General features: G+C 36.1%; 1 protein-coding gene across 6 annotated transcripts in view; it reads left to right on the plus strand.

Annotated features, from left to right (window-relative positions):
• The window catches only part of LOC138101678 (transcription factor 4), an 84,823-nt gene that overhangs the window by 52,043 nt on the left and 11,971 nt on the right, over positions 1 to 20,809 (plus strand). For 4 of the 6 annotated variants that reach the window (XM_068999457.1, XM_068999452.1, XM_068999453.1 and 1 more), the window contains exons 9-10: positions 11,833 to 11,968; positions 15,291 to 15,453. In XM_068999457.1, coding sequence (XP_068855558.1) covers positions 11,833 to 11,968; positions 15,291 to 15,453 — 299 coding nt within the window. The remainder of the gene's footprint in view (positions 1 to 11,832; positions 11,969 to 15,290; positions 15,454 to 20,809) is intronic. The other 2 variants (XM_068999455.1, XM_068999456.1) reach the window with 1 other exon arrangement.

Genomic DNA, 20,809 nt, shown 5'->3' on the forward strand with positions numbered 1-20,809 from the left:
CTTTGGAATTCTTTATTTCATTTTTTTCCTTTGGAATTCTTCCTTTATTCCCATTTTCTTCCTTTGGAATTCTTTCTTTATTCCCATGTTTTCCCTTTGGAATTCTTCATTTATTCCCATTTTTTCCCTTTAGAATTCTTTCTTTATTCCCATTTTTTTTTCCTTTGGAATTCTTCATTTATCCCATGTTTTTCCTTTGGAATTCTTTCTTTATTCCCATTTTTTCCCATTAGAATTCTTTATTTATTCCCATTTTTTTTTCCTTTAGAATTCTTTCTTTATTTCATTTTTTCCCTTTGGAATTCTTTCTTTATTCCCATGTTTTTCCTTTGGAATTCTTTTCTCTCTTGTTTGATTCTACTTCAATCAATTCATCCCATTCCATTTCACTGATTTAATTCCCTTTATTTCCATTTCTTCCAATCATTTCTCTTCTATTGATCCCATTTAATTTTACTGATTTAATTCCATTTATTTCCTTCCATTCCATCCCATCTATTCCAATTTTTTCTCTTCTATTGATTCCATTTTTTAATTGATTTAATTCCATTTATTCCATTCTATTCTATTCTATTCTATTCTGTTCTGTTCTATTCTATTCTATTCCAATTTTTTCTCTTCTATTGATTCAACTCAATTTTATTTGATTTAATTCCATTTATTTCCTTCCATTCTATCCCATTTATTCCAAATTTTTCTCTTCTGTTGATTCCATTCCATTTTCCTGATTTAATTCCATTTATTTCATTCTATTCCATTCAGTTTATTCCATTGTTTCCCTCCTATAGATTCCATTCTTTAAATTGATTTAATCCCATTTATTTCACTCTGTTCTATCCCATTGATTCCAATCCTTTCAATCCTTGGATTCCATTTCATTTCCATTGGTTCCATTCGATCCCATCCCTTTGATCCCATTGGTTCCATTTAATCCCATCCCTTTGATCCCATTGGTTCCATTCAATCCCATCCCTTTGATCCCATTGATTCCATTCGATCCCATCCCTTTGATCCCATTGGTTCCATTCGATCCCATTGGTTCCATTCAATCCCATCCCTTTGATCCCATTGATTCCATTCAATCCCATCCCTTTGATCCCATTGATTCCATTCGATCCCATCCCGTTGATCTCATTGGTTCCATTCAATCCCATCCCTTTGATCCCATTGGTTCCATTCGATCCCATTGGTTCCATCCGATCCCATCCCTTTGATCCCATTGGTTCCATTCACTCCCATCCCTTTGATCCCATTGGTTCCATTCGATCCCATCCCTTTGATCCCATTGATCCCATTCGATCCCATCCCTTTGATCCCATTGGTTCCATTCGATCCCATTGGTTCCATCCGATCCCATCCCTTTGATCCCATTGGTTCCATTCACTCCCATCCCTTTGATCCCATTGGTTCCATTCGATCCCATCCCTTTGATCCCATTGATCCCATTCGATCCCATCCCTTTGATCCCATTGGTTCCATTCGATCCCATTGGTTCCATTCGATCCCATCCCTTTGATCCCATTGGTTCCATTCGATCCCATGGGTTCCATTCAATCCCATCCCTTTGATCCCATTGGTTCCATTCGATCCCATTGGTTCCATTCAATCCCATCCCTTTGATCTCATTGGTTCCATTCAATCCCATCCCTTTGATCCCATTGGTTCCCTTCGATCCCATCCCTTTGATCCCATTGATTCCATTCGATCCCATTGATTCCATTCAATCCCATTGGTTCCACTCAACCCCATCCCTTTGATCCCATTGATTCCATTCGATCCCATTGGTTCCATTCAATCCCATTGGTTCCATTCAATCCCATCCCTTTGATCCCATTGATCCCATTCCGTCCCATCCCTTTGATCCCATTGGTTCCATTCGATCCCATTGGTTCCATTCGATCCCATTGATTCCATTCAATCCCATCCCTTTGATCCCATTGATCCCATTCCGTCCCATCCCTTTGATCCCATTGATTCCATTCGATCCCATCCCTTTGATCCCATTGGTTCCATTCAGTCCCATCCCTTTGATCCCATTGGTTCCATTCGATCCCATCCCTTTGATCCCATTGGTTCCATTCGATCCCATGGGTTCCATTCAATCCCATCCCTTTGATCCCATTGGTTCCATTCGATCCCATTGGTTCCATTCAATCCCATCCCTTTGATCTCATTGGTTCCATTCAATCCCATCCCTTTGATCCCATGGGTTCCCTTCGATCCCATCCCTTTGATCCCATTGATTCCATTCGATCCCATTGGTTCCACTCAACCCCATCCCTTTGATCCCATTGGTTCCATTCAATCCCATCCCTTTGATCCCATTGGTTCCATTCAATCCCATCCCTTTGATCCCATTGGTTCCATTCGATCCCATTGGTTCCATTCAATCCCATTGGTTCCATTCAATCCCATTGGTTCCATTCAATCCCATCCCTTTGATCCCATTGATCCCATTCCGTCCCATCCCTTTGATCCCATTGATTCCATTCACTCCCATCCCTTTGATCCCATTGGTTCCATTCAGTCCCATCCCTTTGATCCCATTGATTCCATCCGATCCCATCCCTTTGATCCCATTGATTCCATTCAGTCCCATCCCTTTGATCCCATTGATTCCATCCGATCCCATCCCTTTGATCCCATTGATTCCATTCAGTCCCATCCCTTTGATCCCATTGATTCCATTCGATCCCATCCCTTTGATCCCATTGGTTCCATTCGATCCCATCCCTTTGATCCCATTGGTTCCGTTCAGTCCCATCCCTTTGATCCCATTGGTTCCACTCAACCCCATCCCTTTGATCCCATTGGTTCCATCCAATCCCATCCCTTTGATCCCATTGATTCCATTCAGTCCCATCCCTTTGATCCCATTGGTTCCATTCGATCCCATCCCTTTGATCCCATTGATCCCATTCAATCCCATCCCTTCGATCCCATTGGTTCCATTTAATTGGATTTTTTTTAATTCCATTTTATTTGATTTCTTTGATCCTTTTTATTCCATTTAATCTGATCTCTTTAATTCGATTTTATTCCATTTTCTTGATCCCATTGGTTCCATTTAATTTGATTTTTTTCAATTACATTTTATTGGATCTCTTTGATCCCATGGATTCCATTTAATCTGATTTAATTCCATTTAATTTGATTTCTTTGATCCTTTTTATTCCATTTAATCTGATCTCTTTTATTCCATTTAATTTGATTTCTTTGATCCTTTTTATTCCATTTAATCTGATCTCTTTAATTCGATTTTATTCCATTTTTTTGATCCCATGGATTCCATTTAATCTGATTTAATTCCATTTAATTCGATTTCTTTGATCCCATGGATTCCATTTATTCTGATCTCTTTAATTCCATTTATTCCATTTAATCTGATCTCTTTAATTTGATTTTATTCGATTTTTTGATCCCATTGATTCCATTTAATTTGATTTTTTTTGATTCCATTTAATTGGATTTTTTTCGATTCCATTTGATTGGATCTCTTTGATCCTTTTTATTCCATTTATTCTGATCTCTTTAATTCCATTTAATTCGATTTTTTGATCCCACGGATTCCATTTCATTGGATCTCTTGGATTCCATTTATTCGGATTTTTTCCCTCCTCTTTTCTTCCATTTAATTGGATTTAATTCTCTTTTATCTGGTTCCTTCCATCTCCTCACCTTGACCCCACCTCCATTTATTTATTCCCTTTTTAATCTGATTTTTCCAGCTTTTATTTATTCCATTTATTCCCTTTTTAATCTGATTTTTCCTGGTTTTATTTATTCCATTTCTCCCCTTTTTAATCTGATTTTTCCAGCTTTTATTTATTCCATTTCTCCCCTTTTTAATCTGATTTTTCCAGCTTTTATTTATTCCATTTCTCCCTTTTTAATCTGATTTTTCCAGGTTTTATTTATTCCATTTCTCCCCTTTTTAATCTGATTTTTCCAGCTTTTATTTATTTCATTTCTCCCCTTTTAATCTGATTTTTCCAGCTTTTATTTATTCCATTTCTCCCTTTTTAATCTGATTTTTCCAGCTTTTATTTATTCCATTTCTCCCCTTTTAATCTGATTTTTCCAGGTTTTATTTATTCCATTTATTCCCTTTTTAATCTGATTTTTCCAGCTTTTATTTATTCCATTTCTCCCTTTTTAATCTGATTTTTCCAGCTTTTATTTATTCTTTTATTCCCTTTTTAATCTGATTTTTCCAGCTTTTATTTATTCCATTTCTCCCCTTTTAATCTGATTTTTCCAGCTTTTATTTATTCAATTTCTCCCCTTTTTAATCTGATTTTTCCAGCTTTTATTTATTCCATTTCTCCCCTTTTTAATCTGATTTTTCCAGCTTTTATTTATTCCATTTATTCCCTTTTAATCTGATTTTTCCAGCTTTTATTTATTCCATTTATTCCCTTTTTAATCTGATTTTTCCAGCTTTTATTTATTCCATTTCTCCCCTTTTAATCTGATTTTTCCAGGTTTTATTTATTCCATTTCTCCCTTTTTAATCTGATTTTTCCAGCTTTTATTTATTCCATTTCTCCCTTTTTAATCTGATTTTTCCAGGTTTTATTTATTCCATTTATTCCCTTTTTAATCTGATTTTTCCAGCTTTTATTTATTCCATTTATTCCCTTTTTAATCTGATTTTTCCAGCTTTTATTTATTCCATTTCTCCCCTTTTTAATCTGATTTTTCCAGCTTTTATTTATTCCATTTATTCCCTTTTAATCTGATTTTTCCAGCTTTTATTTATTCCATTTATTCCCTTTTTAATCTGATTTTTCCAGGTTTTATTTATTCCATTTATTCCCTTTTTAATCTGATTTTTCCAGCTTTTATTTATTCCATTTCTCCCCTTTTTAATCTGATTTTTCCAGCTTTTATTTATTCCATTTATTCCCTTTTAATCTGATTTTTCCAGCTTTTATTTATTCCATTTATTCCCTTTTTAATCTGATTTTTCCAGGTTTTATTTATTCCATTTCTCCCCTTTTTAATCTGATTTTTCCAGCTTTTATTTATTCCATTTATTCCCTTTTTAATCTGATTTTTCCAGGTTTTATTTATTCCATTTATTCCCTTTTTAATCTGATTTTTCCAGCTTTTATTTATTCCATTTCTCCCCTTTTTAATCTGATTTTTCCAGGTTTTATTTATTCCATTTCTCCCCTTTTTAATCTGATTTTTCCAGGTTTTATTTATTCCATTTCTCCCCTTTTTAATCTGATTTTTCCAGGTTTTATTTATTCCATTTCTCCCTTTTAAATCTGATTTTTCCAGGTTTTATTTATTCCATTTATTCCCTTTTTAATCTGATTTTTCCAGCTTTTATTTATTCCATTTATTCCCTTTTTAATCTGATTTTTCCAGGTTTTATTTCCTCTTTTCCCTTCATTTATTCCCTTTTTTTTCTCTTTTTCTTGGATTTCTTTGATTTTCCCTCATTTTGGGCTTTTCCCTCCTTTTTTTCCCTGGATTTCAGTTGATTTCGGAATTAATTTCATTTCATTTCATTAATTCTGTCCTAATTAATTCCTTTATTCATCGATTTAATTCTATCTCGTCCATCCATTTTATTCTTATTTTATTTAATTCTCGTGTGTCCCTCGATTTTATTTAATTTCGATTTTATTCTATTTTATTTATTTCTATTTTATTCATTGATTTAATTTTATTTATTTATTTTAATTTTATTTAAATTTTATTTTATTTTATTTAAATTATATTTTATTTTATTTTATTCTATTCTATTTTATTCTATTTTATTTTATTTTATTTTATTTTATTTTATTCTATTTTATTCTATTTTATTCTATTTTATTCTATTTTATTCTATTTTATTTTATTTTATTTTATGCTATTTTATTTTATTCAATTTTATTTAATTTTATTTTCTTTAATTTTATTTTAATTCGATTTTCTTTAATTCGATTTTCTTTAATTTGATTTTCTTTAATTTAATTTAATTTTATTTATTCGATTTTATTTAATTTGATTTTATTTAATTCATCGATTTTCTTTAATTCGATTTTCTTTAATTTTATTTTCTTTAATTTTATTTTCTTTAATTTTATTTTCTTTAATTTTGTTTTCTTTAATTTTGTTTTCTTTAATTCGATTTTCTTTAATTTTATTTTCTTTAATTTTGTTTTCTTTAATTTTATTTTCTTTAATTTTATTTTCTTTAATTCGATTTTCATTAATTTTATTTTCTTTAATTTTATTTTCTTTAATTCGATTTTCTTTAATTCGATTTTCTTTCATTCGATTTTCTTTAATTTAATTTTCTTTAATTCGATTTTCTTTAATTTTATTTTCTTTAATTTTATTTTCTTTAATTTTATTTTCTTTAATTTTATTTTCTTTAATTCGATTTTCTTTTATTCGATTTTCTTTTATTCGATTTTCTTTAATTTGATTTTCTTTAATTTGATTTTCTTTAATTTGATTTTCTTTAATTGGATTTGATTTAATTCGATTTTATTTAATTCGATTTGATTAAATTCGATTTGATTTAATTGGATTTTATTTAATTCGATTTGATTTAATTCTATTATTTGATTTAATTCCATTTAATTCTGGTTTTTTCATCCATTTTATTCTATTTTCTTCATCCATTTTATTCTCTTTGATTTAATTCTCTTTGATTTAATTCTATTTAATTTAATTCTATTTTATGCAGCACTTTTATTTTAATTCCTTTCTATTCATCAATTTTATTTAATTCTATTTTGATGATCAATTTTATTTTATTTATTTCATTTAATTTTATTTTATTTTATTTTATTTTATTATTTTATTTTATTTTATTTTATTGTATTTTATTTTGGTTTATTTTACTTATTTTGTTTTGTTTTATTTTATTTATTTTGTTTTTTTAGTTTATTTATTTTATTGTGTTTTATTTGTTTTATTTATTTATTTTATTATTTATTTATTTTAATATTTATTTATTTTATTTATTTATTTTATTTATTTATTTTATTATTTATTTTATTTTTTTATTTATTTTATTTTATTATGTATTATTTTATTTATTTTATTATGTTTTATTTTATTTTTTTCATTTTATTTATTCATTTTATTGTGTTTTATTTATTTCATTTTATTTTATTTATTTTATTTATTCATTTTATTTATTTTATTTTATTTTATTTATCTTATTTTATCTTATTTTATTTGACTTTATTTTATTTTATTTTGTTTATTTTATTTTATTTAGTTTATTTTGTTTTATTTTATTTTATTTTATTTTATTTTGTTTTATTTTATTTTATTTTATCTTATTTTATTTTATTTTTATTTTATCGAATTTTATTTTATTTTATCGAATTTTATTTTATTTTATTTTATTTTATTTTATTGATTTTCTTCCTTTATTTAATTTTTTTCCATTTTATTTCTTAATTTTACTCCTTCCATTTCTTGTACTCCCTTTCCTTCATTAATTTCATTAATTGATTTTATTTCCTTTCTTAATTTCATTTCCTTCGATTGCATTTCTTCATTTTATTATTTTATTTTGTGTTATTTTGTTTTATTTTATTTTATTTCACTTTATTTTATTTTATTTTTGATTTCATTTTATTTTATTTTGTTTTATTTTATTTTATTTATTTTATTTTATTTTATTTTATTTTATTTTATTTTATTTTACTTTATTTTATTTTATTTTATTTTATTTTTATTTTTATTTTATTTTACTTTATTCATTTCATTTCATTTCATTTCATTTTATTAATTAATTTTATTTCCATTTATTTTACTCCATTTCATTGCTTAATTTGATTAATTTATTTTCTTCAATTTCATTTATTAATTTTATTAATTTTATTAATTTTATTAATTAATTTTATTTCATTTTATTTTATTTATTTTGTCTCTTTATTTTCCTCCATTTCATTTCCCAATTATTTTATTTTATTTTATTTTATTTTATTTTATTTTACTTTATTTTATTTTATTTTATTTTATTTTTTTATTTTATTTTATTTTACTTTATTTATTTTATTTTTATTTCATTTTATTTTACTTTATTTTATTTTATTTTTATTTTATTTTAATTTTAATTTAATTTATGTATTAATTTTTATTCCTTAATTTTATTTTCTTCAATTTCATTTATTTTATTTTATTTTATTTTATTTTATTTTATTTTATTTTATTTATATTTATTTTATTTTTATTTTATTTATTAATTTTATTTTCTTTATTAATTTTATTCCTTCCTTTTCGTTGACTCCATTTCATTGCTTAATTTGAATTTATTTCATTTCCTAATTTTAATTTATTTCCTTTATTAATTTTATTCCTTAATTTTATTTCCTTCCATTTCCCTTCTTAATTTCATTAATTAATTTTATTTCCTTCCATTTCTCTTCTTAATTTCATTAATTGATTTCATTTCTTCGATTTCCCTTCTTAATTTCATTAATTAATTTTATTTCCTTTGATTTCCCTTCTTAATTTCATTAATTAATTTTATTTCCTTCGATTTCCCTTTTTAATTTCATTAATTGATTTCATTTCCTTCCATCTCCCTTCTTAATTTCATTAATTGATTTCATTTCTTCGATTTCCCTTCTTAATTTCATTAATTGCTTTTATTTCCTTTGATTTCCCTTCTTAATTTCATTAATTAATTTTATTTCCTTCCATTTCCCTTCTTAATTTCATTAATTAATTTTGTTTCCTTCCATTTCCCTTCTTTATTTCATTAATTAATTTCATTTCTTCGATTTCCCTTCTTAATTTCATTAATTGCTTTTATTTCCTTTGATTTCCCTTCTTAATTTCATTAATTAATTTTATTTCCTTCCATTTCCCTTCTTAATTTCATTAATTAATTTTGTTTCCTTCCATTTCCCTTCTTAATTTCATTAATTGATTTCATTTCTTCGATTTCCCTTCTTAATTTCATTAATTAATTTTATTTCCTTCGATTTCTCTTTTTAATTTCATTAATTGATTTCATTTCCTTCCATCTCCCTTCTTAATTTCATTAATTGATTTTATTCTCTTCAATTTTCCTTCTTAATTTCATTAATTAATTTTATTTCCTTCGATTTCCCTTCTTAATTTCATTAATTGATTTCATTTCTTCGATTTCCCTTCTTAATTTCATTAATTAATTTTATTTCCTTTGATTTCCCTTCTTAATTTCATTAATTGATTTCATTTCTTCGATTTCCCTTCTTAATTTCATTAATTAATTTTATTTCCTTCGATTTCCCTTCTTAATTTCATTAATTAATTTTATTTCCTTCGATTTCCCTTCTTAATTTCATTAATTGATTTCATTTCTTCAATTTCCCTTCTCAATTTTATTAATTGACTTTATTTCCTTCAATTTCCCTTCTTAATTTCATTAATTAATTTTTATTTCCTTCGATTTCCCTTCTTAATTTCATTAATTGATTTCATTTCTTCGATTTCCCTTCTTAATTTCATTAATTAATTTTATTTCCTTTGATTTCCCTTCTTAATTTCATTAATTGCTTTTATTTCCTTCAATTTCTCTTCTTAATTTCATTAATTAATTTTATTTCCTTCCATTTCCCTTCTTAATTTCATTAATTGATTTCATTTCTTCGATTTCCCTTCTTAATTTCATTAATTAATTTTATTTCCTTTGATTTCCCTTCTTAATTTCATTAATTAATTTTTATTTCCTTCGATCTCCCTTCTTAATTTTATTAATTGATTTTATTCTCTTCAATTTCCCTTCTTAATTTTAATTGATTTCATTTCCTTTGACTTCCCTTCCCATTAACTGATCCCATTAATTGATCCCATTAATTGACCCCATTAATTGATGCCATTGAGGCCATTAATTGATGCCATTAATCGATCCCATTAATCGATGCCATTAATCGATCCCATTAATTGACCCCATTAATTGATGCCATTGAGGCCATTAACTGATGCCATTAATCGATCCCATTAATCAATCCCATTAATCGATCCCATTAATCAATCCCATTAATTGACCCCATTAATTGATCCCAATAATCGATCTCATTAATCGATCCCATTAATCGATGCCATTAATTGATGCCATTAATCGATCTCAATAATTGATGCCATTAATTGATCCCATTAACTGATGCCATTAATCGATCCCATTATTCGATCCCATTAATTGATCCCATTAACTGATGCCATTAATCGATCCCATTATTCGATCCCATTAATCTATCCCATTAATCGATCCCATTAATCAATCCCATTAATCGATCCCATTAACTGATCCCATTAATCAATCCCATTAACTGATCCCATTAATCGATCCCATTAATCGATCCCATTAATCGATCCCATGGAACCCCTTTTATTCCCCTTCCCTCCCCCCCCCCCCCCCTTTTCCCTTCCCCACCCCCCTGCTCGGGTGGGGACTATTATGGGATGGCTCCGCCTCATCCCGGGGCCATTGGGATCCCCGAAGGGGAGGGGGCTGCAGGGAGAGAGGGGCTGGCAACGGGATTCCTGGATCCCAAATTCCCATTCCTGGATCCCAAATTCCCATTCCTGGATCCCAAATTCCCATTCCTGGATCCCAAATTCCGCCTGGATCCCCATTCCTGGATCCCAAATTCCGCCTGGATCCCCAAATTCCTTCTGGATCCAAAACTCCTCCTGGATCCCCATTCCTGGATCCCAAATTCCTCCTGGATCCAAAATTCCTCCTGGATCCCAAATTCCTCTTGGATTCCCATTTCTGGATCCCCAAATCCTTCCTGAACCCCCAAACTCCTCCTGCATCCCCATTCATGGATCCCCATTCCTGGATCCCCAAATCCCTCCCGAACCCCAAATTCCTCCTGAACCCCCCAAATTCCTCCTGGATCCCAAATTCCTTCTGGATCCCCATTCCTGACCCCCCCAAATCCCTCCTGAACCCCCCAAATCCCTCCTGACCCCCCAAATCCCTCCTGAATCCCCATTCCTGGATCCCCATTCCTGAACCCCCCAAATTCCTCCTGAACCCCCAAATCCCTCCTGGATCCCCATTCCTGAACCCCCCCAAATCCCTCCTGGATCCCCCAAATCCCTCCTGGATCCCCATTCCTGGATCCCCAAATCCCTCCTGAACCCCCCAAATCCCTCCCGAACCCCCCCAAATCCCTCCTGAACCCCCAAACTCCTCCTGAATCCCCATTCCTGGATCCCCAAATCCCTCCTGGATCCCCCAAATCCCTCCTGGATCCCCATTCCTGACCCCCCCAAATCCCTCCTGACCCCCCCAAATCCCTCCCGAACCCCCAAATTCCTCCTGGATCCCAAATTCCTCCTGGATCCCCATTCCTGAACCCCCAAACTGCTCCTGGATCCCCATTCCTGGACCCCAAATCCCTCCTGGATCCCCATTCCTGAACCCCCCCAAATCCCTCCTGAACCCCCAAATCCCTCCTGGATCCCCATTCCTGACCCCCCCAAATCCCTCCTGGATCCCCAAATTCCCATTCCTGAACCCCCAAACTCCTCCTGGATCCCCATTCCTCCATTCCTGGATCCCCATTCCTGGATCCCCATTCCTGGATCCCCAAATCCCTCCTGGATCCCCATTCCTGACCCCCCCCAAATCCCTCCCGACCCCCCCAAACCCCCGCTCCTCCCCCCCCCCCCCCTCCCCCTCCGCCCTTCCCCCCCCCGGTCCCTCACCGGCAGCTCCGCCCTTCCCGCCGGATTCTCCCGCTCCGCCGCCGGATCCACCGGGGCGGGATCGGGATCGGGATGACGAGGATGAGGAAGAGGAGGATCCAGCCGGGATCCCGCGGCTTTTTCCCGGGATTTGGGGGCTCACCTGCGGCTCTCTCCCGGCAGGTGGGGGCGCACCGGGAGGACGGCGTGGGCCTGCGCGGCGGCCACTCGCTGGTGCCCAACGCGGTGCCGGTGCCGCAGCTGCCGGTGCAGTCGGCCACGTCGCCGGAGCTGAACCCGCCGCAGGATCCCTACCGGGGTGAGGGGGATGGGAATGGGCTGGGGGGAGGGGGAATTTTGGGGTGGGATGGGATTGAATGGGATGGGATGGGATGGGATCCATGGGATCCATGGGATGGGATGGGATTAATGGGATGGGATGGAATGGGATGGGATCCATGGGATGGGATTAATGGGATAGGATCCATGGGATGGGATTAATGGGATCCATGGGATGGGATGGGATGGGATCCATGGGATGGGATCAATGGGATGGGAGCCATGGGATGGGATGGGGTTAATGGGATGCGATGGGATGGGATCTATGGGATGGGATCCATGGGATGGGATCTATGGGGTGGGATGGGGTCAATGGGATGGGATCCATGGGATGGGATAGGATTAATGGGATGGGATGGGATGGGATCCATAGGATGGGATGGGATCAATGGGATGGGATGGGATGGGATGGGATCAATGGGATGGGATCCATAGGATGGGATGGGATCCATGGGATGGGGTCAGTGGGATGGGATCAATGGAATGGGACGGATGGGATGGGATGGGATGGGATCAATGGGGTGGATGGAATGGGATGGGACCAATGGGATGGGATGGGATCCATAGGATGGGATGGGATCCATGGGATGGGATGTGATCCATGGGATGGGATCCATGGGATGGGATCTATGGGGTGGGATGGGGTCAATGGGATGGGATCCATGGGATGGGATAGGATTAATGGGATGGGATGGGATGGGATCCATGGGATGGGATGGGATGGGATGGGATGGGATGGGATGGGATGGGATGGGATGGGATGGGATGGGATGGGAGCCATGGGATGGGATGGGATGGGATGGGATGGGATTGATGGGATAGGATCAATGGGATGGGATCCATGGGATGGGATCCATGGGATGGGATGGGGTGGGATGGGATGGGATGGGATGGGATGGGATCCATGGGATGGGATCCATAGGATGGATAGGATGGGATCTATGGGATGGGATGGGATGGGATGGGATGGGATGGGATGGGATGGGATCTATGGGATGGGATGGGATGGGATGGGATGGGATGGGATTGATGGGATGGGATGGGAGCCATGGGATGGGATGGGATGGGATCAATGGGGTGGGATGGGATCTATGGGATGGGATCCATGGGATGGGATCAATGGGATGGGATGGGATCAATGGGATGGGAGCCATGGGATGGGATGGGATGGGATGGGATGGGATGGGATGGGATGGGATGGGATGGGATCCATGGGATGGGATGGGATGGGATGGGATGGGATGGGATCCATGGGATGGGATGGGATGGGATGGGATGGGATCCATGGGATGGGATGGGATGGGATGGGATCCATGGGATGGGATGGGATGGGATGGGATGGGATGGGATGGGATGGGATGGGATGGGATGGGATGGGATGGAATCCATGGGATGGGATCAATGGGACGGGACAGGATGGGATGGGATGGGATGGGATGGGATGGGATCCATGGGATGGGATCCATAGGATGGATAGGATGGGATCTATGGGATGGGATGGGACCCATAGGATGGGACCCATAGGATGGGATGGCATCCACCGGCTGATCTCCCGCATCCCTTCCATATTCCCTCCCCGTACCACCATCCCCCATCCACCGCCCCTCTCCGATCCTTCCCCCATCCTTCCCCCCTTTTCCCAAACCCTTCCCGAATTATTCCCGAATTATTCCCGCCCCTTTCCCGAACCTTTCCCGAACCCTTCCCGCCCCTTTCCCGAACCTTTCCCGAACCCTTCCCGCCCCTTTCCCGAACCTTTCCCGAACCCTTCCCGAACCCTTCCCGAACCTTTCCCGAACCCTTCCCGAACCCTTCCCGAATTATTCCCGAACCCTTCCCGAATTATTCCCGCCCCTTTCCCGAACCTTTCCCGAACCTTTCCCGAACCCTTCCCGAACCTTTCCCGCCCCTTTCCCGAACCTTTCCCGCCCCTTTCCCGAACCTTTCCCGAACCCTTCCCGAACCTTTCCCGAACCTTTCCCGAACCCTTCCCGAACCTTTCCCGAACCTTTCCCGAACCTTTCCCGCCCCTTTCCCGAACCCTTCCCGAACCTTTCCCGCCCCTTTCCCGAACCCTTCCCGAACCTTTCCCGAACCTTTCCCGAACCTTTCCCGCCCCTTTCCCGAACCCTTCCCGAACCTTTCCCGCCCCTTTCCCGAACCCTTCCCGAACCTTTCCCGAACCCTTCCCGAACCTTTCCCGCCCCTTTCCCGAACCTTTCCCGAACCCTTCCCGAACCTTTCCCGAACCTTTCCCGCCCCTTTCCCGAACCTTTCCTGAACCTTTCCCGAACCCTTCCCGAACCCTTCCCGAACCTTTCCCGCCCCTTTCCCGAACCTTTCCCGAACCCTTCCCGAACCTTTCCCGAACCTTTCCCGCCCCTTTCCCGAACCTTTCCTGAACCTTTCCCGAACCCTTCCCGAACCTTTCCCGAACCTTTCCCGAACCTTTCCCGCCCCTTTCCCGCCCCTTTCCCGAACCTTTCCCGCCCCTTTCCCGAACCCTTCCCAAACCCTTCCCAAACCCTTCCCGAACCCTTCCCGAACCCTTCCCGCCCCTTTCCCGAACCTTTCCCGAACCTTTCCCGAACCCTTCCCGAACCCTTCCCGAACCTTTCCCGAACCCTTTCCCGAACCTTTCCCGAACCTTTCCCGCCCCTTTCCCGAACCTTTCCCGAACCTTTCCCGAACCTTTCCCGAACCTTTCCCGCCCCTTTCCCGAACCCTTCCCGAACCTTTCCCGAACCCTTCCCGAACCTTTCCCGAACCTTTCCCGCCCCTTTCCCGAACCTTTCCCGAACCCTTCCCGAACCTTTCCCGAACCCTTCCCGAATTATTCCCGAACCTTTCCCGAACCCTTCCCGAATTATTCCCGAACCTTTCCCGAACCTTTCCCGAACCTTTCCTGCCCCTTTCCCGAACCTTTCCCGAACCCTTCCCGAATTATTCCCAAACCTTTCCCGAACCCTTCCCGAACCCTTCCCGAACCTTTCCCGCCCCTTTCCCGAACCTTTCCCGAACCTTTCCCGCCCCTTTCCCGAACCTTTCCCGAACCTTTCCCTCCCCTTTCCTGCCCCTTTCCCGAACCTTTCCCGAACCCTTCCCGAATTATTCCCAAACCTTTCCCGAACCTTTCCCGAACCCTTCCCTCCCCTTTCCCTCCCCTTTCCCGCCCCTTTCCCTCTCCTTTCCCTCCCCTTTCCCGCCCCTTTCCCGAACCTTTCCCGAACCCTTCCCAAACCCTTCCCGAATTATTCCCGAATGATTCCCGCCCCTTTTCCCGGAACCTTCCGGCCCCGCAGCCCTTCCCGCCGCTCTCCAAGGGCAGAGCGCGTCGTCGGGCAGCTCGGAGATCAAGTCGGACGACGAGGCCGACGAGAACGCGCAGGAGGCCAAAGGCGCCGAGGAGAAGAAGCTGGAGGAGGAGAAGAAGGAGCTGAAATCCATAACTAGGTCAAGATCTAGGTAACGGGAGCCGGGAGTGTCGCTTCATTTAATTCCTTCTTGGATTTCGATGAAGTGAACGGAAGGGCGGCAATCGGGGAACGGCCCCGTCCTCTCCCCTCTCTCCAAAAAAAAAAAAAATCATCCCCCCCTCCCCAAAAAAAAATTGCACAAAAAAAATTCCATGAAAAAATTGCACAAAAAAAATTCCATGAAAAAATTGCACAAAAAAAATTCCACAAAAAAAAATTCCACAAAAAAAAAAAGCCACAAAAAAAATTCCACGAAAAAAATTCCACGAAGAAATTGCACCAAAAAAAAATTCCACCAAAAAAAAATTGCACAAAAAAAAAAAATTCCACCAAAAAAAAATTCCCCGCGAAGAAATTGCACCAAAAAAAAAAATTCCACCAAAAAAAAATTGCACCAAAAAAAAAAAATTCCGCGAAAAAAAATTCGGCGAAAAAAAAAAAGCCGCGAAAAAAATTCCACGAAAAGAATTCCACGAGGAAATTGCACAAAAAGAATTCCACCAAAAAAATTCCACGAAGAAATTGCACAAAAAAAAATTCCACAAAAAAAAATTCCACCAAAAAAAAATTCCCCGCAAAAAAATTCCCCGCAAAAAAAATTCCCCAAAAAAAATCCACAAAAAAAATTCCCCGCAAAAAAAATTCCATGAAAAAAAATTCCCCGCAAAAAAAATTCCACGAAAAAAAATTCCACAAAGAAATTCCACAAAAAGAATTCCACAAAAAAAAAATTCCACGAAAAAAAAATTCCCCGCAAAAAAAATTCCACAAAAAAAATTTCCACAAAAAAAATTCCACAAAAAAAATTCCCCGCAAAAAAAATTCCACAAAAAAAATTCCACGAAGACATTCCACCAAAAAAAATTCCACAAAAAAAATTCCACAAAAAAATACCACCAAAAAAAAAATTCCACAAAAAAAAATCCACGAAAAAAATTCCACCAAAAAAAAATTCCACAAAAAAAAAATTTCCCGCAAAAAAAATTCCACAAAAAAATTCCACAAAAAAATACCACCAAAAAAAAAATTCCACAAAAAAAAATTCCACCGAAAAAAATTCCACCAAAAAAAAATTCCACAAAAAAAAAGCCACCAAAAAAAAAATATTCCACAAAAAAATTTCACCCAAAAAAATTTCACAAAAAAAATTCCGCGAAGAAATTCGACAAAAAAAATTCCACAAAAAAATTCCACGAAGAAATTGCACAAAAAAAAAAATTCCACCAAAAAAAATTCCACGAAGAAATTCCACAAAAAAAAACCTCCACAAAAAAAAATTCCCCGCAAAAAAAATTCCACAAAAAAAATTCCACCAAAAAAACTTCCACAAAAAAAAAGCCACAAAAAAAATTCCATGAAAAAAATTCCACGAAGAAATTCCACCAAAAAAAATTCCCCGCAAAAAAAAATTCCCCGCAAAAAAAATTCCACAAAAAAATTCCACAAAATTCCACGAAGAAATTCCACAAAAAAAATTCCACAAAAAAATTCCCCGCAAAAAAAATTCCACAAAAAAATTTCACCCCAAAAAAATTTCACAAAAAAAATTCCACAAAAAAAATTCCACAAAAAAAATTCCCCGAAAAAAATTCCCCACAAAAAAAATTCCACGAAAAAAATTCCACGAAGAAATTGCACAAAAAAAAAATTCCACCAAAAAAATTCCACCCCAAAAAATTCCACCAAAAAAAATTCCACGATAAAAATTCCACGAAGAAATTGCACCAAAAAAAAATCCCCGCAAAAAAATTGCACCCAAAAAAATTCCGCAAAAAAATCGCAAAACATTGCAAAAAAATCCCCCCAAAAAATCGCAAAAAAATCCCAAAATATCCCCAAAAAATCTCCAAAAATTCCCCAAAAAATCCTTAAAAAATTGCCCAAAAAATCGCAAAAAAATCAGAAAAAAATCCTAAAAAAATTGCAAAAAAATTGCCAAAAATCACCAAAAAATCGCCAAAAAATTGCAAAAAAATCGCAAAAAATCCCCCAAAAAATCTCAGAAAAATCCCAAAAAATCCCCAAAAAATCCAAAAAAATCCCCAAAAAAATCTAAAAAATTGCCCAAAAATCCCAAAAAATTTGCAAAAAAAATCCCAAAAAATCCCCAAAACACTCCAAAAAAATCCCAAAAAAATTGCAACAAAATCTCAAAAAATTCCCAAAAAAATCTGAAAAAATCCCCCAAAAAATCGCAAAAAATTGCAAAAAAATCCCAAAAAATCCCCCCAAAAATCCCCAAAAAATCGCCAGAAAAATCCCAAAGAACTTCCAAAAAATCCCCCAAAAATCCCCAAAAAATCCCCGAAAAATCGCAAAAAAATCCCCAAAAAATCCCCCAAAAATCAAAAAAATTTGCAAAAAAATCCCCCAAAAATCGCCAAAAAAATCCCAAAAAATCGCAAAAAAATCCCAAAAAATAGGAAAAAAATCCCAAAAAATTGCCAAAAAAATCATAAAAAATCCCAAAAAAATTGCCAAAAAATCCCAAAATATCCCCAAAAAAATCTCAAAAAACTCCAAAAAAATCCCCCAAAAATTGCAAAAAAATCTCCAAAAATTCCCCCAAAAATCTCAAAAAATTCCCCAAAAAATCGCCAGAAAAATCCCAAAAAACTTCCAAAAAATCCCAAAAAATCCCCAAAAAATCCCAAAAAAATCCCTAAAAATCCCAAAAAATCCCCAAAAAATTCCGAAAAAAATCCCAAAAAATTGCCCAAAAATCCCCGAAAAATCCCCAGAAAATCACCAAAAAAATCATAAAAAATCCAAAAAAATTGCAAAAAAAATCTTAAAAAATCGCCAAAAAACTCTGAAAAAATCGCCCAAAAAATCGCAAAAAATCCCTAAAAAATCTCCAAAAAATCCGAAAAAATCCTTAAAAAATTGTCAAAAAATGGCGTAAAAATTGCAAAAAAAATCCCAAAAAAATCCCCAAAAAGTCGCAAAAAATCCCCAAAAAATCTGAAAAAATTGCCAAAAAAATCCCAAAAAATCGCCAAAAAATCCCCAAAAAATCGCAAAAAAATCACCAAAAAAATCCCCCAAAAATTGCAAAAAAATCACTAAAAATCCCAAAAAATTGCCAAAAAATCCCAAAAAATTCCGAAAAAAATCCCAAAATATCTCCGAAAAATGCCCAAAAAATTGGAAAAAAATCACTAAAAAATCCCCCAAAAGTCTGAAAAAAATTGCAAAAAATCCTAAAAAAATTTGAAAAAAATTGCCAAAAAAATCCCAAAAAATCACCAAAAAACCACCAAAAAAATCGCAAAAAATCGCCTAAAAACTCCAAAAAAATCGCCCAAAAAATCGCAAAAAATCCCTAAAAAATCTCAAAAAAATCCCAAAAAGTCCTTAAAAAATGTCGAAAAAATCGCAAAAAATCCTTAAAAAAATCTCAAAAAAATCCCAAAAAGTCCTTAAAAAATGTCCAAAAAATCGCAAAAAAATCGCAAAAAATCCCTAAAAAAATCCCCAAAAATCCCCAAAAACTTGGATTTGTTTTGCTGCCCGGTCTGAGCGAGGACGGGCCTGTTGCCTTGTGCCGTCCCGCAGCAATAACGACGACGAGGACCTGCCGCCGGAGCAGAAGGCCGAGCGCGAGAAGGAGCGCAGGATGGCCAACAAAAAATGGTGGAAAAATCGCCAAAAAAATCTCCAAAAAATCCCCCAGAAATTGCAAAAAAATCCCCAAAAATCCCCAAAAAATTGCCCAAAAAATCCCCCCAAAAATCCCCAAAAATCCTAAAAAAATTGCCAAAAAATCCCAAAAAATTGCCAAAAAATCCCAAAAAATTGCCCAAAAAATCCTCAAAAAATCCCCAAAAAATCCCAAAAAAATCCCCAAAAAATCTCCAAAAAATCCCAAAAAATCCTAAAAAAATTGCAAAAAAAATTGGAAAAAAATCGCAAAAAATCCCCAAAAAAATCTCAAAAAAATCCCCCAAAATCCCCAAAAAATTGCAAAAAAATCCCAAAAAAATCTGAAAAAATCCCTAAAAAAATTGCAAAAAATCGCCAAAAAATCCCAAAAAATTCCAAAAAAAATCCCAAAAAATTCCAAAAAAAATCCCAAAAAATTGCCAAAAAATCCCCCAAAAATCCCCAAAAAACTCCCAAAAAAATCCAAAAAAATTGCAAAAAAAATCTTCAAAAATCGCCAAAAAACTCAAAAAAAATCGCAAAAAAATCGCAAAAAATCCCCAAAAATCCCCAAAAACTTGGATTTGTTTTGCTGCCCGGTCTGAGCGAGGACGGGCCTGTTGCCTTGTGCCGTCCCGCAGCAATAACGACGACGAGGACCTGACGCCGGAGCAGAAGGCCGAGCGCGAGCAGGAGCGCAGGATGGCCAACAACGCGCGGGAGCGGCTGCGCCCCAGCGAGCAAACGGCCCCAAAATCCCAGCGGATCCCCAACAGCGCCGCCGCCAAATCCCCCAAAACGGCCCCGAACATCGGGGAAAAGGCACCTGGAAATGCCCCCGGAAATGGGCCAAAAATGGGCCCAAAATGGCGGAAAAATCCTCTAAAAAATCCCCCAAAAAATCCCCCAGAAATTGCAAAAGAATCCTAAAAAATCCCCAAAAAATCTCAAAAAATTGCAAAAAATCTTTAAAAAATCCCAGAAAAATGTAAAAAATTGCCAAAAAATCTCAAAAAAATCCCAAAAAATCCTAAAAAAATTGCAAAAAAAAATTTAAAAAAAAATCGCAAAAAATCCCCCAAAAAATCTCAAAAAAATGCCAAAAAATCTCCAAAAAATCCCCAAAAAATCTCCAAAAAATCCCCAAAAAATCTCAAAAAAATCCCCAAAAATCCCAAAAAAATTGCAAAAAAATCGCAAAAAATCCCCAAAAAATCGCAGAAAAATCCCAAAAAACCCCCAAAAAATTGCAAAAAATCTTTAAAAAAATCCCAAAAAATCCTAAAAAAATTGCAAAAAAATTTGGAAAAAAATTGCAAAAAATCCCAAAAAAAATCTCAAAAAAATCCCCCAAAAATTGCAAAAAAAATCCCCAAAAAATTGCAAAAGATCCAAAAAAATCCCCAAAAAATTGTCAAAAAAATCCCCAAAAAATCCCAAAAAATCCCCAAAAAATCCCAAAAAATTCCGAAAAAAATCCCAAAAAAATCCCCAAAAAATCTCCAAAAAATCGCAAAAAAAATCACTAAAAATCCCAAAAAATCGCCAAAAAATCCCCCAAAAATCGCCAAAAAATCCTAAAAAAATTGCAAAAAAAATCGCAAAAAATCCCCCAAAAAATCCCCAAAAATCCTTAAAAAATGTCCAAAAAATCGCAAAAAAATCGCAAAAAATCCCTAAAAAAATCCCAAAAAATCCCC

This window comes from Aphelocoma coerulescens, unplaced genomic scaffold (genome assembly GCF_041296385.1).
Source record: "Aphelocoma coerulescens isolate FSJ_1873_10779 unplaced genomic scaffold, UR_Acoe_1.0 HiC_scaffold_390, whole genome shotgun sequence".
Lineage (NCBI taxonomy): Eukaryota > Metazoa > Chordata > Aves > Passeriformes > Corvidae > Aphelocoma > Aphelocoma coerulescens.